General features: G+C 38.0%; 1 protein-coding gene across 4 annotated transcripts in view; it reads left to right on the forward strand.

Annotated features, from left to right (window-relative positions):
• prdm5 (PR domain containing 5) overlaps positions 1–12,691 on the forward strand; it is a 127,010-nt gene that overhangs the window by 59,567 nt on the left and 54,752 nt on the right. For all 4 annotated transcript variants that reach the window (XR_008572739.1, XR_008572738.1, XM_054790468.1 and 1 more), the window contains exons 14-15: positions 2,693–2,778; positions 10,436–10,540. Coding sequence is in view for 2 of the 4 variants with exons in the window: in XM_054790468.1 (XP_054646443.1) it covers positions 2,693–2,778; positions 10,436–10,540 (191 nt within the window). In the remaining 2 variants the exon portion in view is untranslated. The remainder of the gene's footprint in view (positions 1–2,692; positions 2,779–10,435; positions 10,541–12,691) is intronic.

Raw genomic sequence — 12,691 nt, forward strand, 5'->3', positions numbered from 1 at the left:
GCTGCACTTATAGCACATATACACACCTTTAAGCCGCACTTATAGCACATACACACACCTTTAAGCCGCACTTATAGCACATACACACACCTTTAAGCTGCACTTATAGCACATACACACACCTTTAAGCCGCACTTATAGCACATGCACACACCTTTAAGCTGCACTTATAACACATACACACACCTTTAAGCCGCACTTATAGCACATGCACACACCTTTAAGCTGCACTTATAGCACATACACACACCTTTAAGATGCACTTATAACACATACACACACCTTTAAGATGCACTTATAGCACATATCATCATATGTCTATCTGTCTGTCTGTCTGTCTGTCAAATATAGCACATACACACACCTTTATGGCTAAGGTTCCAATACCATGTCTGTGCTTTAGTGTTGTCAGCAAAAGTAGCTAGAATAACATCAGCAAACGTAGCCAAAAGAGTATCTGCAAACATAGCCAGGAAAAAAGAGTATCAGTGAATGTAGCTAGAAGAATATCAGCAAACATAGCCAAAAGAGTATTGACAAATGTCGCCATAAAGTATCAGCAAACGAAGCCAACAGAATATCAGCGACCATAGCTTGAAGAGTATCAGCGAATATAGCTTGAAGAAAGTCACACACACACACACACACACACACACACACACACACACACACACACACACACACACACAAGCGCTCTGTCTGACGCGTTCAGGGCCACACCGAACAGTCAGACATCACAAAGTCGTAACACAACACAAAAGTCGCAGGTGGTTACAATCAACACCAATCATAATGTAGCTGTACAGAAGTTATGTGTCATGTTGAGAGTTATGTCTTGTCCGACTGTCTGGGAAGCTGTGAACACATCAGGCTAAGCTCTTGTACGTGTGTGTGTGCGTGTGGTGCTCTGCATGTGTGGAGACAACTATGTTGACTGATATTCTCCTAGCTACATTTCTAAAGCGAGGAGAATACACATCTGGAAGTTTAAATATTACGTGTGGAGTACCCCGGGGGTCAATATTGGAACCAAAACTGTTCAATTTGTATATCAACGACATTTGTAAAGTGACAAAGGACTTAAAGTTGGTATTATTTACGGATGATACCACTGCCTTTTGTTCTGGCGAAAGCAGACAAGAACTCATTAAAAAGGTCAAGGATGAAATGGTCATATTAAAGTCATGGTTTGATAAAAACAGATTATCCTTCAACTTAAGTAAAACTAAAATAATGCTATTTGGAAATAGCAGAAAGGATACGTACGACCAAATACAAATAGACGCAGTGGACATTGAAAGAGTGAATGAAAATACATTTCTGGGGATCATAATAGTAAAGCAAAAATAAAGCAAAAATAACTCCACATTCTTTACTGCTCTTTGGTAATCATTATAAAAGCAACCTTCACTCCCTCACTGTACGGCAAAAAAGATGGGTGAGCCAAGTATAGAGAACATACAAACCCTTATATAAAAGAGGAGAAATATGATCTTAGGGAAAAATCAAACTTGAAACATTTATATGCGAGAACAACCTTGAAAACCCACAGCATTTCAGTATGTGGAATTAAATGATGGAATGGATTGAGTAAGGAAGTCAAACAATGTACAGAGATGAGCATATATGAGCAAAACAATACAAGCAGTTGATGTTTGCTAAATACAAGGCAGAAGAGTGTTGAACTTGCTTTATTATGCTTGTCTTCATCTTATTTATTTATTATTATAGGAATTATTATATTTATTGTTCTGTCATGCTTGTTTTTATTTACTATTATTTGCACAAGATGTGGAATGGATGGAGGGTAGGATTAAATAAGCTTTGCTCCTTCCTACTCCTTTTGGACATGTGGAACTGTGAAAGAATGATTCATGAGATGTATTCCATTGTAACCGGCATGCATGTTCAAATAAAATTAAACATTTGCTGATATTCTTTTGGCTTCATTGCATCTCACAATGTTTTGTTCAATACAGTGATTGCTGATCGACCACCTCCTTGTCATTCTTATAGCCCGTGTAGACGCTACAATAACAATAATATTAGAAGAATTTACTTGAATACAGTGGTGTGCCCCTTTCCTGATTTCTTATTTTTTTGCATGTTTGTCACACCGACAGTAAATGTTTCAGATCATCAAACAAAGGTAAATATTAGTCAATGACAACACAACTGTGCACAAAATGCAATTTTTAAATGAAACTTTTTATTATGAAGGGAGAAAAAAATCCAAAGCTACATGGTCCTGTGTGAAAAAGTCATTGCCCCCTAAACGTAATAAGTGGTTGGGCCCCCCTTAGCAGCAACAACTGCAATCAAGTGATAACTTGCAATGAGTCTCTTACAGCGCTGTGGAGGAATTTTGGCCCACTCATCTTTGCAGAATTGTTGTCATTCAGCCACATTGGAGGCTTTTCCAGCATGAAGCACCTTTTTAAGGTCATGCCACAGCATCTCAATTGGATTCAATCACTTTTTCACACAACCATGCAGGTTTGGATTTTTTTTCTACGTTAATAATAAAAACATTCATTTAAAAACTGCATTTTGTGTTCAGTTGTGTTATAATTGTCTAATATTTAAATTTGTTTGATGATCTGAAACATTTAAGTGAGGAATTCAATATGTCATGTTAAACGCCTACTGGACTGAATTCCTTGCTGGAAACATTTTTGCTTTTGTGTTGCAGGCGAGCGTCCCTACCAGTGTCCTTACTGTGACAAAGCCTTCAGCAAGAACGACGGCCTGAAGATGCACATCCGCACGCACACTCGAGTGAGTTGAACACTTCTCCTTTGATCCCTTGAGAATCCATGACTAACTATGTGAACAATGATCCCTTCATATGTCAGAGGTGGCGTGTTGTCTTTTGTCTTTTTCAACCCGTCTGCATTGTTGTCATATACTGTAAGCACATCAGCCACAGTACAACCATGGAAAACATGATTAGAGCGGCCGTGTTTCTTCTTTGCTAGCTCACACAGTTATGCTATATCTCAAAAAACAGGATTTTATAGTTTTACATGCATAAAACAATTGTAAATGCATATATTTGATGACTGATTAAGGATCATTGAAGGTTATGTTTACCTTCATTGAAGATGTGATTGTTGACAAAGACAGCGATCAGACAGCAAGATCACCACCTTTCTGTTTTGTCACGAGTTATTTACTTAATTCAATAGTGTTTATCACCTTCTTTATCAAAATGCTGCCACTTGCAACTTCCATTGCCTCCATTTTGGTTCATTTTGCAGCCGTGATCAAAGAAAAGACTTGAGTGAGAAACACTATTGAATTTTTTTTGCGGTTATTTTTATGAACATCGTAGGAGACCACAAGTCAGTAAAAAAAAAACATGAAAAGTGAACAACAAATATGTTTAGAAACACAAACGAGCTTTGCTCTGTCGCTTCTTGTTTTCCTTTTTTTTATGTCACAAGCAAGATGGACCGATGCACGGTGGCCTAGTGGTTAGCATGTTGGAGATCTGGAAGATCTGAGTTCATATCTCTGTTTGAGCATCTCTGTGTGGAGTTTGCATGTTCTCACCGTGCCTGCGTGGCTTTTCCCCGCTGCTCGTTGAGAAGTGGGTTTATATCAGAGTCTCCAAAACTGTCAAAAAAGACCAGAAAACGTTACTAGAGTTGTCGCTTTGAAAAAGACAACAAAAAAAGTATACGGACTCCCCTAACCCTATGTCCATTTTTGTAAACTTCCCTTGCCATTCATCCCCAAATATTGTCAGTTGGATTTAGATGAGGGGAACACGCAGGATGGTCCAAAAGAGTGAGCCTATTCCTCTGGAAGAAGTCCTTTGTGAAGTGCAGCGTTGTCCTGTTGAAAAAGTCAGTCATTTCCACCCAGACGAGGGCCTTCAGTTGTGAGGGACGCCCCCTGCAACATCTCCACATAGCCATCCGCCATTTGACACCCCTGCACAACCTGAAGCTTCATTGTTCCATTGAAGGATCATGATGGCGCCTTCTCCACTGTGCCGTGTGGAAAACATCTCAGGTGGGATCTCCTTGTCATGCTAGTAACATTGGAAGCCATCAGGACCGTCAAGCTTGAATAGCTTGCTTCTTTTTAAAAGCCTTCTCTGGCAGATGGTGTCTGAAGGTTATTGGACTGCACTCAGCACCAGTAACAACCTTCATTTGGGCCGAGGATGGTCTGGTGTCTTGACAGACAGCCAATGGCATCTGGCTCAGTCACATTTCATCTTTTTCCATTTTGCTCTACTTTGAACCTCCTTAAGAACCAACAATGCAAATTCTTGACATTTCTCAACTGCTCTTGACATTTGGATGAGGAGTGTATAGCGACAAAGTGGCTAAGTTGGCGACACCGATCCCTCCTGTGGCGTCTTCTTATTCTCTAGCAGACCTGGTGTGTATGAGGTGTGTTCAGAAGCAGCCACCTACTGTACGGAGTTGGAACGACAAGCTGCATTCACAGACAGTCTCGTTGTAATGTGTTTATGATTGAGGGCCAACAGCTAGTGCCAAATCTATTTGTGGTGGTACAGATTTAGTTGTGGCGGTCTTATCCAAGCTCAGGTTGATGCTGAAATGTAAAGACACAGGTGAGTGGAACACAAGGGTAGGTACGGTGCTGATTGTGTGACAACATAAAACATACATTGAAAAGTTCAACAAGGAATGTCTGAATGGGGTCTCCTTGCCTGTGAATGCCCTCTAAATGACCCGTGTGATTGGCGCTAGGGGAGGATATTCGTGGCGGGCCGCTGCAATCAGCACCTCCCAAAACACTCCTTGGAGCCACAAAAAGTTGAAAAAAACCCCAAAAGTCCAAATAGAGGTCTTGCTTTTGTGCGTTGAAGTTTTATCCAAACTGAGGTGTGAGTGTAGGGGAAGTTGTAAAAGCTGGACATCATGTTGTTTTCGCTAGCGATGACAAAATGATTTCGTAGAACCTTGTTTTTTATGACGAAAACGAGATGGCGACGAGGAAATCATGGCTCTTTGATGAGTAAAACGTGACCAGTCGTATGTGAGTTTTCGTTGACAAGATGAGACTGGACGAAAATGTTAGTGGGTGGTCTATCACAGTGGTGCTCAACCTTTTTGGACCCACAGACCGCCTTGTGTTCCCAAAAATCTCAGAAGGATCAGGGGTGGGGGGGTTATAGAGATCTAGTGTAAATTGTTTATCATGTGTTGTGTAAAACTAAGACAGTAACAACACCAAATTAAAAGCACAAAATGAATACAAGGCCACCATCCACCAGTACGAGCCTGGGCTTGGTTTTTCAGAGAGAAGGTTATTACGTGGCTGTTTGATGTGTGTGCTAACATGAATTAACTTGAGGTTGTGCACCAGTAAATATGGACTTTAGCCCTCAGTAAGGTCATCAAATTTTACCTTTACGTATTCCCACATACTGTAGTATCAGCATTTGGGACCAAATATGAGGTGAAAGAAAAAGACTACTATACTGTATGTTTCCCCCATATCTGCACCTTGAAAACACGCAAAAACTATGAGATTTATAACTGTACATTATTTTTAAAGGAGACCTATTATGCCTGTCCTCTTTTCTGACCGATAAATGTTGTTACAATGTTGTATTCTCGTGTTAAACAAAGCCAACATGTCAGATAATAAGGTTTGCGCATTTGGAAGTGAAACCTTAAAGCAGTTTTGGACGGCTCTGCACGCTGTGTTTTACAGAGGGTTTTTTTCGGGAGCATTTGAGAGTGTGACCAATCACAGCGGAGTGGGCTCGGCGGGAGGCGTACCTCGAGGAGGGCCGGGGTGGAGTACATTACACAGACAATTTGGGCGGGAGGCAGGAAACACTGCAGGAAGTGGTGCAGAGTCTGGAAATGTAGAAAGCTTTCTGTGCTGGTTATCGTGTGTCTATAGGAGTCCAGAACTCAATACGAAGGCGCGAAAAGTAGTATAATAGGTCCCCTTTAAATAAAATAATGGCCCATATTTCCAAAATTGATATGCATTTACATAAAATTCAATGTACAAGTGTAATTTTTTGAAAGTGTTGTACCTGAAAGTTACCCGCGGCACAGTTCTGCACTGCCCACGGACTGGTAGTTGGGGACATTTAAAATGCATGACATCCGATGGGTATTATGTTTTTTAAGATATGATATACCTACATTTGATTTGGTATTGACTTTTATAGGTGTACTTTGTATACAAAGACAGTACTTAGTTTTTTTTTCCTCATCTAATTTCCAATACTGACATAAATTGACATTCATTATTTTTTCACATTTTTTGTTTTTTACTAAAACCAACTAAAACGAAACCAAAATGTTTTTGTTGACTAAAACCTTTTTTTTATTTTGAGTTTTTTTGAGAATTTAAAATTGGCCATCACGTCATCAAAATAAAATCATTTTAATATTTTATTTTGGCCAGCTTCTGTCAAAGTCTAGACAGCGTAATAATTACATACGGGCTCGCCTCCACATGTTATCTTGTTGTTGGGACTTGTTAACTTATCATGCATCGTTCTCCCATCACATGGTCCAGGGTTTCCCCTCGTATTTTCTGAAGCTGTGGTGGTGGGCTGCATGGGACTGCCGCCTCTGTGTCGTATCGCTGTTGTGTCTGTAATTTTTTTTTTAGTATGACAAATAATAATTTTTAGGACTTCTTTTTTAACTTTATTTAACGTTTTTCAACAACCAGCAGAACATGAACCGCGAACATTACAAAACTGTTAATTTAAGAGCAAAGTTGCTGAGAGAAACTTATAGTTAGAGTCTAATATGTCGACTAGTAAAAAAGTACATTTTGTACTATTTGACACAAACCTAAATTGAATTGGATTTTAGAGTAATACGTTCAACACAACACAATTAACAAAATAACAATTTAAATATTTGTGTCATAGAAATGTGTGGTGTATAAAGAGTATCAATTGAGAGTCCAGGGTTATGATAGCACAGGTGATCCAACTTGCAGCACTATTAAAACTACTTTGACAAAAAGAAAGGAGAGGGGAGCTATTTGTGTTTTATCCTTTAACAATAATAATTACTTGTACTGTATTTACAAATCACATCTTCACTCAGTGTGCTCATTTGTCATTAAATTAAGAGGTGAAGCAAATATTCTTTGACTCGACATCAGCTGGTGAGCTACTGCTAGCATATGAGCTACCTGTTGGAGTGTGATAGCATCACTGTCTAAAACTGTTGAACAACTCAGACACACAGCTAGGTTTTGAAGACAAGCTGTAAGTATTCATGACAACAAGAGAGCAAGATTGTTAAGTGACACTTTAAAAAACTAAGTTAGCATGAACATGATAGCCATTTGTAGCTCTCCCATGGGACAAAAACGAGCAAGCTCGCTGTCTCTCAATCCAGGCAAAATGTGTAAACAAAGTCGAATGAGATTAAAACGTGCGCAGTCACCCACACTGACATAGATAAGCTTAGCCGATTGTAACCCGCACTGCTTGACACACTGCCCGCCCCGGGGCTCGAAAACAGGACCTTCGCAATGGGAGACGAGAGCGCTGACCAGACGGCCAAAAGCCCGGACTGTCGCCCGCGTGTTCAGCGCAGCTCTCAAGGCAGAGGGAGTGAGGTTTACCAACGCACACTTGCACAGCCTCACAGGCACAAGACCAGTCGCACACATATACACGTACGCAAGCGCAAAGGGCAGACAGGCGATTCCGGTGCATGTTTATCAAAATAAAGCGCAATGAAAATTTTTTATGATATTTTACATTATGTTCAGACTTATTGTGGTGAATATGTGCATAAATAATAAGTATATACGTACATGTATTATTTTATTTATTATTTATATTGAACATGTATTTAGTGTTTGAATATTAAAGGGATAGTTCGGATTTCTTGACATGAAGTTACATGACATCCCCATCAGCAGTGGACTATACCAACAGTGACTTACCCCCCCCCCCCCGGTCATTTAAATAAAGAGTTTGGCTTCTCAAAACGAAATGTGTTCAAAGGAGTAATACATTTCCGTGATAAAAATGCCTCCTCAAAGCCTCTGCATTCGTGTGTGTGTGATAGATGCTCACGTCTTCATTCGCGGCGGATCGCCGCGGCCATCTTGCTTACGTGTGTTCCACAACGGAAGAATATGCGAGCGTCATCATCACATACACACAAATAGAGAGGGGACACGGCAGGGGACAAATATAACGGCGAGTGATTTGTGAGGTCTGATTTTCATGATGCAAATGTATTACTGCTTAGAATGCATATTACTCCGAGAAGACAAACTCTTTATTTAAATGACCCAGCAACTAAGCAGAAAAAAATGGGAACTGTCCCTTTAATGTCAGTGTAGATGTTTAGAAAGTAGACTTCCTGTTTGCACGCTGCTTTACAAATGTGCGCCGGTATTGAGGGTGACACACCAGGAAGTGAGTGTGGCCGCTGCTGCTGAGTAGAGGTGGGGGTCAAAGGTGAAAGGCTGAACAGCTGCTGAGGAGTGAAGGTCAGCAGGTACAGATGTGGGATGTTAGCGGGGTCATGGCAGCGGCGGTGCATTGTGGGAACGCCGCGTGCTCTCCAAGCACGGCCATGTGCTTTCTGACCTTTCTCCTTTGACCCTCTGCTTCTTTTTTTCCCCCTCCTTTATGGAAAAGAAATTCCTTCCTGCGGTAAAGTCATCACTGAATGCTGGACACACACACACACACACACACACACACACACACACACACACACACACACACACACCTTTTGTATCCTGTGTCACTGTGTGCCCTGCCCACATGATAGTGCTTTTCAGGCCCCTTTACTTCCTGCATTGACTGGGTTCCCATGGCAACGGGCCTCCTCACGGCCAAAGCCTTTGCTATCGCTGCGTCTCGCTCACCCGCAATCTCCTCGGCATTTTGCCACGCTTTACGGGAACACCAGTCGGGGCGTCGGCCAGGAGCTTTGACTGACAGGAAGGCGAGTGTCGCCATATTTATACATGTTCAAAGCACTTCTTCCACACACGGTGTGTGTGTATGTATGCGTGTGTGTGTGTGTGTGTGTGTGTGTGTGTGTGTGTGTGTGTGTGTGTGTGTGTGTTATGTTTGTCTTCTTTCCAGGTCCCATGTTGTAGTATATTTTAACAAATGTATATACTGAACACACAATAGTGTTGGAAGTGTGAAAAAGTGTTTTTAGTAAGCACTTCTGGGAACACACACCGTTTTGTGTGTGTGCGTGTATGTGTGTGTGTGTGTGTGTGTCTGTGGGTTTGATGATAATGAGCTGTGTGTGTCTGCGAGTGTGTGCTTTATTTGTTTTTTATATGTATATTTTTATACAGTTTATATTATATTTGTTTTGACTTCTTATTAATTACATAATTTATTATATTTTAGGTTAAATACATATTTTTGTAGTGTACATTTGTAATATATATATTATATATACAGTATATATCATATATATTTATTGTTAATTATATATCTTTATTTTTTGGTTTCCAAGTGTGTATTTTTTCATATTTATATTTGTATGTTATATTTAATTTGATAATTTTTTGATTAATTATATGACTTTAGATTTTTTACAAATTATTGTATATAAATTATATATATGTTTTTCTATATACATTATATTTTGTTTTTTTGATGTATTTATATATTATTGTATATTTTATATAAATTATTGTATATAAATAAATATATATATATATATATATATATTTAGAGTTTATATATTTTTGATGTATTTAATGTAATATTTATATAAATGATTAAATCATATAATAATATTATAATATAAAATTATATATTAATTAATTATATATACATTTCTACATTTATTTTATATTTATTTTTTATATATGAATATTTGATATATATGAAACATATTTTTAGAGTTTTTATACTTTTGATGTACTGTATATATTGTGTACTTGAGCCACTTTTACAGTATATAGACTGTAAGTGGTCACTTGTCCAACGTATTAGATGCTATATATACAACATGTGATATATAGAAGATGTGAAATGTTGCTAGCTTGTGAATAAACATGGCTGGATCCTCCAACGTCAAATACCGCTGAAGTAGTACAATTTTTACTTCAGACTACATTTTGGGAAATCTAGTCCTGTATCAGGACTACAAATCCCCAACACCAATGAAGCCAAACGTTAGCGACGCTAGCATGGCTATATGATTCTACGGTGCTAACATTACACTTTAGCTTCATGCTAGGTTAGTATATGCGTTGAAGAAAAAACACACAAACCCCACGTCTGTAGCTGACCGCCGGATAGTCGGCAGGGCTCCGGGCGTCATTTTAAGACGTGTAGCGAAGCCTGAGGAAGGAGTTTGTGAAGCAAGCAAGTGCGAGAGACTTGTCATATTTGTGTTCCAACTTGATGAAAAAGTTTCGCTTACATCATGGGGGGTTCTTTGGCAATGTGTGTGTGTGTGTGTTGCAGGAGAAGCCTTATAAATGCAGCGAGTGTAACAAGGCCTTCAGTCAGAAGCGAGGATTGGACGAACACATGAGGACCCACACAGGAGAGAAGCCTTTCCAGTGTGACGTGAGTACACAGACAACACAGTACAGCACATATTCTTGTAGGTTCTGGCCGCCACACTCATGCTTTGTCTTTGGGAGGACATGCTGGCTGCTCCACATTAGGAAAACCCTACCATGATATCCTGTTGGTCTGTGTGTATGTGTGTGTGTGTGTGTGTGTGTGTGTGTGTGTGTGTGTGTGTGTGTGTGTGTGTGTGTGTGTGAGAGGCGCTGGAGTGAGTCCAGATGTGGGGAGGATCCAGTGTAGATGCAGATACTGTAGTGATCAAGCAGATAGTGATCACATTTGTGCTGATCTCCAGTCAACACTGACTTCATCATGTTTACGCTGTGTGCACATCAACACGGCTATTTTTAAATCTCCATGCCAGGGGTGTCCAAACCTTTCCCAGCCACATACTGCAAAATGGAAGGATGCAACTTTGATATTTGTAAAGCAACACAAGTAGATACTGTATGCTGAGAAGTTTTGCGATATACAGTAGGTGAAAAAGCCTATTGTTAGTGTCAACATCACTCTTTGCTTTTTTTCCCCCATTTTTGCTGTTGTTTTTTTTTTTATTTTCCAAATATTTTAACTCTTTTCAATTAAATGTTCTTCTTGTAATCATGACTTTATGCCCACAATATTTTGACTTTATTCTTGTAATATTATGACTTTTCTCCAACCTAATTTTCCAAAACTTCCAACTTTATTCTTTGTTTATTCTGTTTTTCATAATAGTACCACTATTTAAAAAAAATACACATTTTTTTCAAGACTTAAATACTACTAAAATGGCGTTATTTTTCCTCATAAGTTATTCCCGTAAAATTGCAACTTTTTTTTGGTTAGAACATGACTTTTTTTCTCTTAATATTTTGACTTCATACTCGCGAAATGACACCTGTTTTTTCATTTCTGCTGTTCTAAAGTATTTCAACCTTTTTCCATTTTCATCTCGTAATTATGACTTTGGTCACATAATATTTTTACTTTATTGTCATAAAATTCTTCCGCAATGTAATTTTCTGAAAATTCCAACATTATTCTTTGTTGTTTCTGTTTTTCATAATAGTACGGCTTTTTAAAAAGTAATATGTTCTTCTTATTCTATTCTATTCTTCTTTTCCTGTATTATTTTTACTTTATTCTCATAAAATTGCAATTTTTTTCCACAACACAATGTTCCAAAAATAGTAAGGCTTTTACAAAAAAAACAAAAACATATGTTTTCGTGACTTTTTTCTTGATTTCAACTTTATGCTCCTAAAATGACATTATTTTTTCATTCAGTTCATTCATTCATGTAAAATTGACACTTTCTATTATATATTATATAGTAAAATATGGGATAATATATAAAAATAATATATGGTTAGAATTTGACTTTTTGACAGCTGTTTATTTTCAGTTTCTGCTATTTTAACTTTCTTCTTGTGAATTTTCTTCACGTAATTATGACTTTATTCCCACAGTATTTTCACTTCATTCTTGTAAAATTATAACTATTTCTGCAACCAATTTTACAAAAATTACAACATTATTTGTTATTTTGTTTGGTTCTCATAACAATACGACTTAATTTTTTTTCTTTAATATTTTTTTCACAATATTATGTTATTCTTGTACAATGATGACTTTTTGTTGTGAGATTACAACTTTTTTTTCTTAATATTTTGTTTTTATTCTTGTAAAAGTACTGTTTTTTTCATTTTTGCTGTTTTTTTTTTGGTTTATTTCTTGTTAAATTGTATTTTTAGAATGTGCATGGGGTAGATTTAAAATTTAAAAAACACTTTGGGCACCCCTGGGTTGGGGTTTGATCCAAGCTGTCACCATCCTGACATCGTTATTAAGTCTTCAGGTAATGTATTTTTTGAACCTGTTTAATAATAGTAACAAAAATAATATTTGCGCATGCTCACCTGTCAAAGAAGTGTAAAAACAAGTTAACCACCTGTGATAACCAACTATGAGTTAACCAACTATGAGTTAACCAACTATGAACAGCGGTTTTAAAACTGTGGAAAAAGTATACATAACATACATATATGAATATAACAAAGGATTTGACTTGGAAAAATGGAGTACTGGTGAACTTGTTTTACACTTGCTTGACAATGTGAAGTAAAAGCAAAACATGGCCTTTATACCAAAGACGCTTTTGAA

The sequence above is a fragment of the Dunckerocampus dactyliophorus genome, chromosome 10, assembly GCF_027744805.1.
Source record: "Dunckerocampus dactyliophorus isolate RoL2022-P2 chromosome 10, RoL_Ddac_1.1, whole genome shotgun sequence".
Classification (NCBI taxonomy): domain Eukaryota; kingdom Metazoa; phylum Chordata; class Actinopteri; order Syngnathiformes; family Syngnathidae; genus Dunckerocampus; species Dunckerocampus dactyliophorus.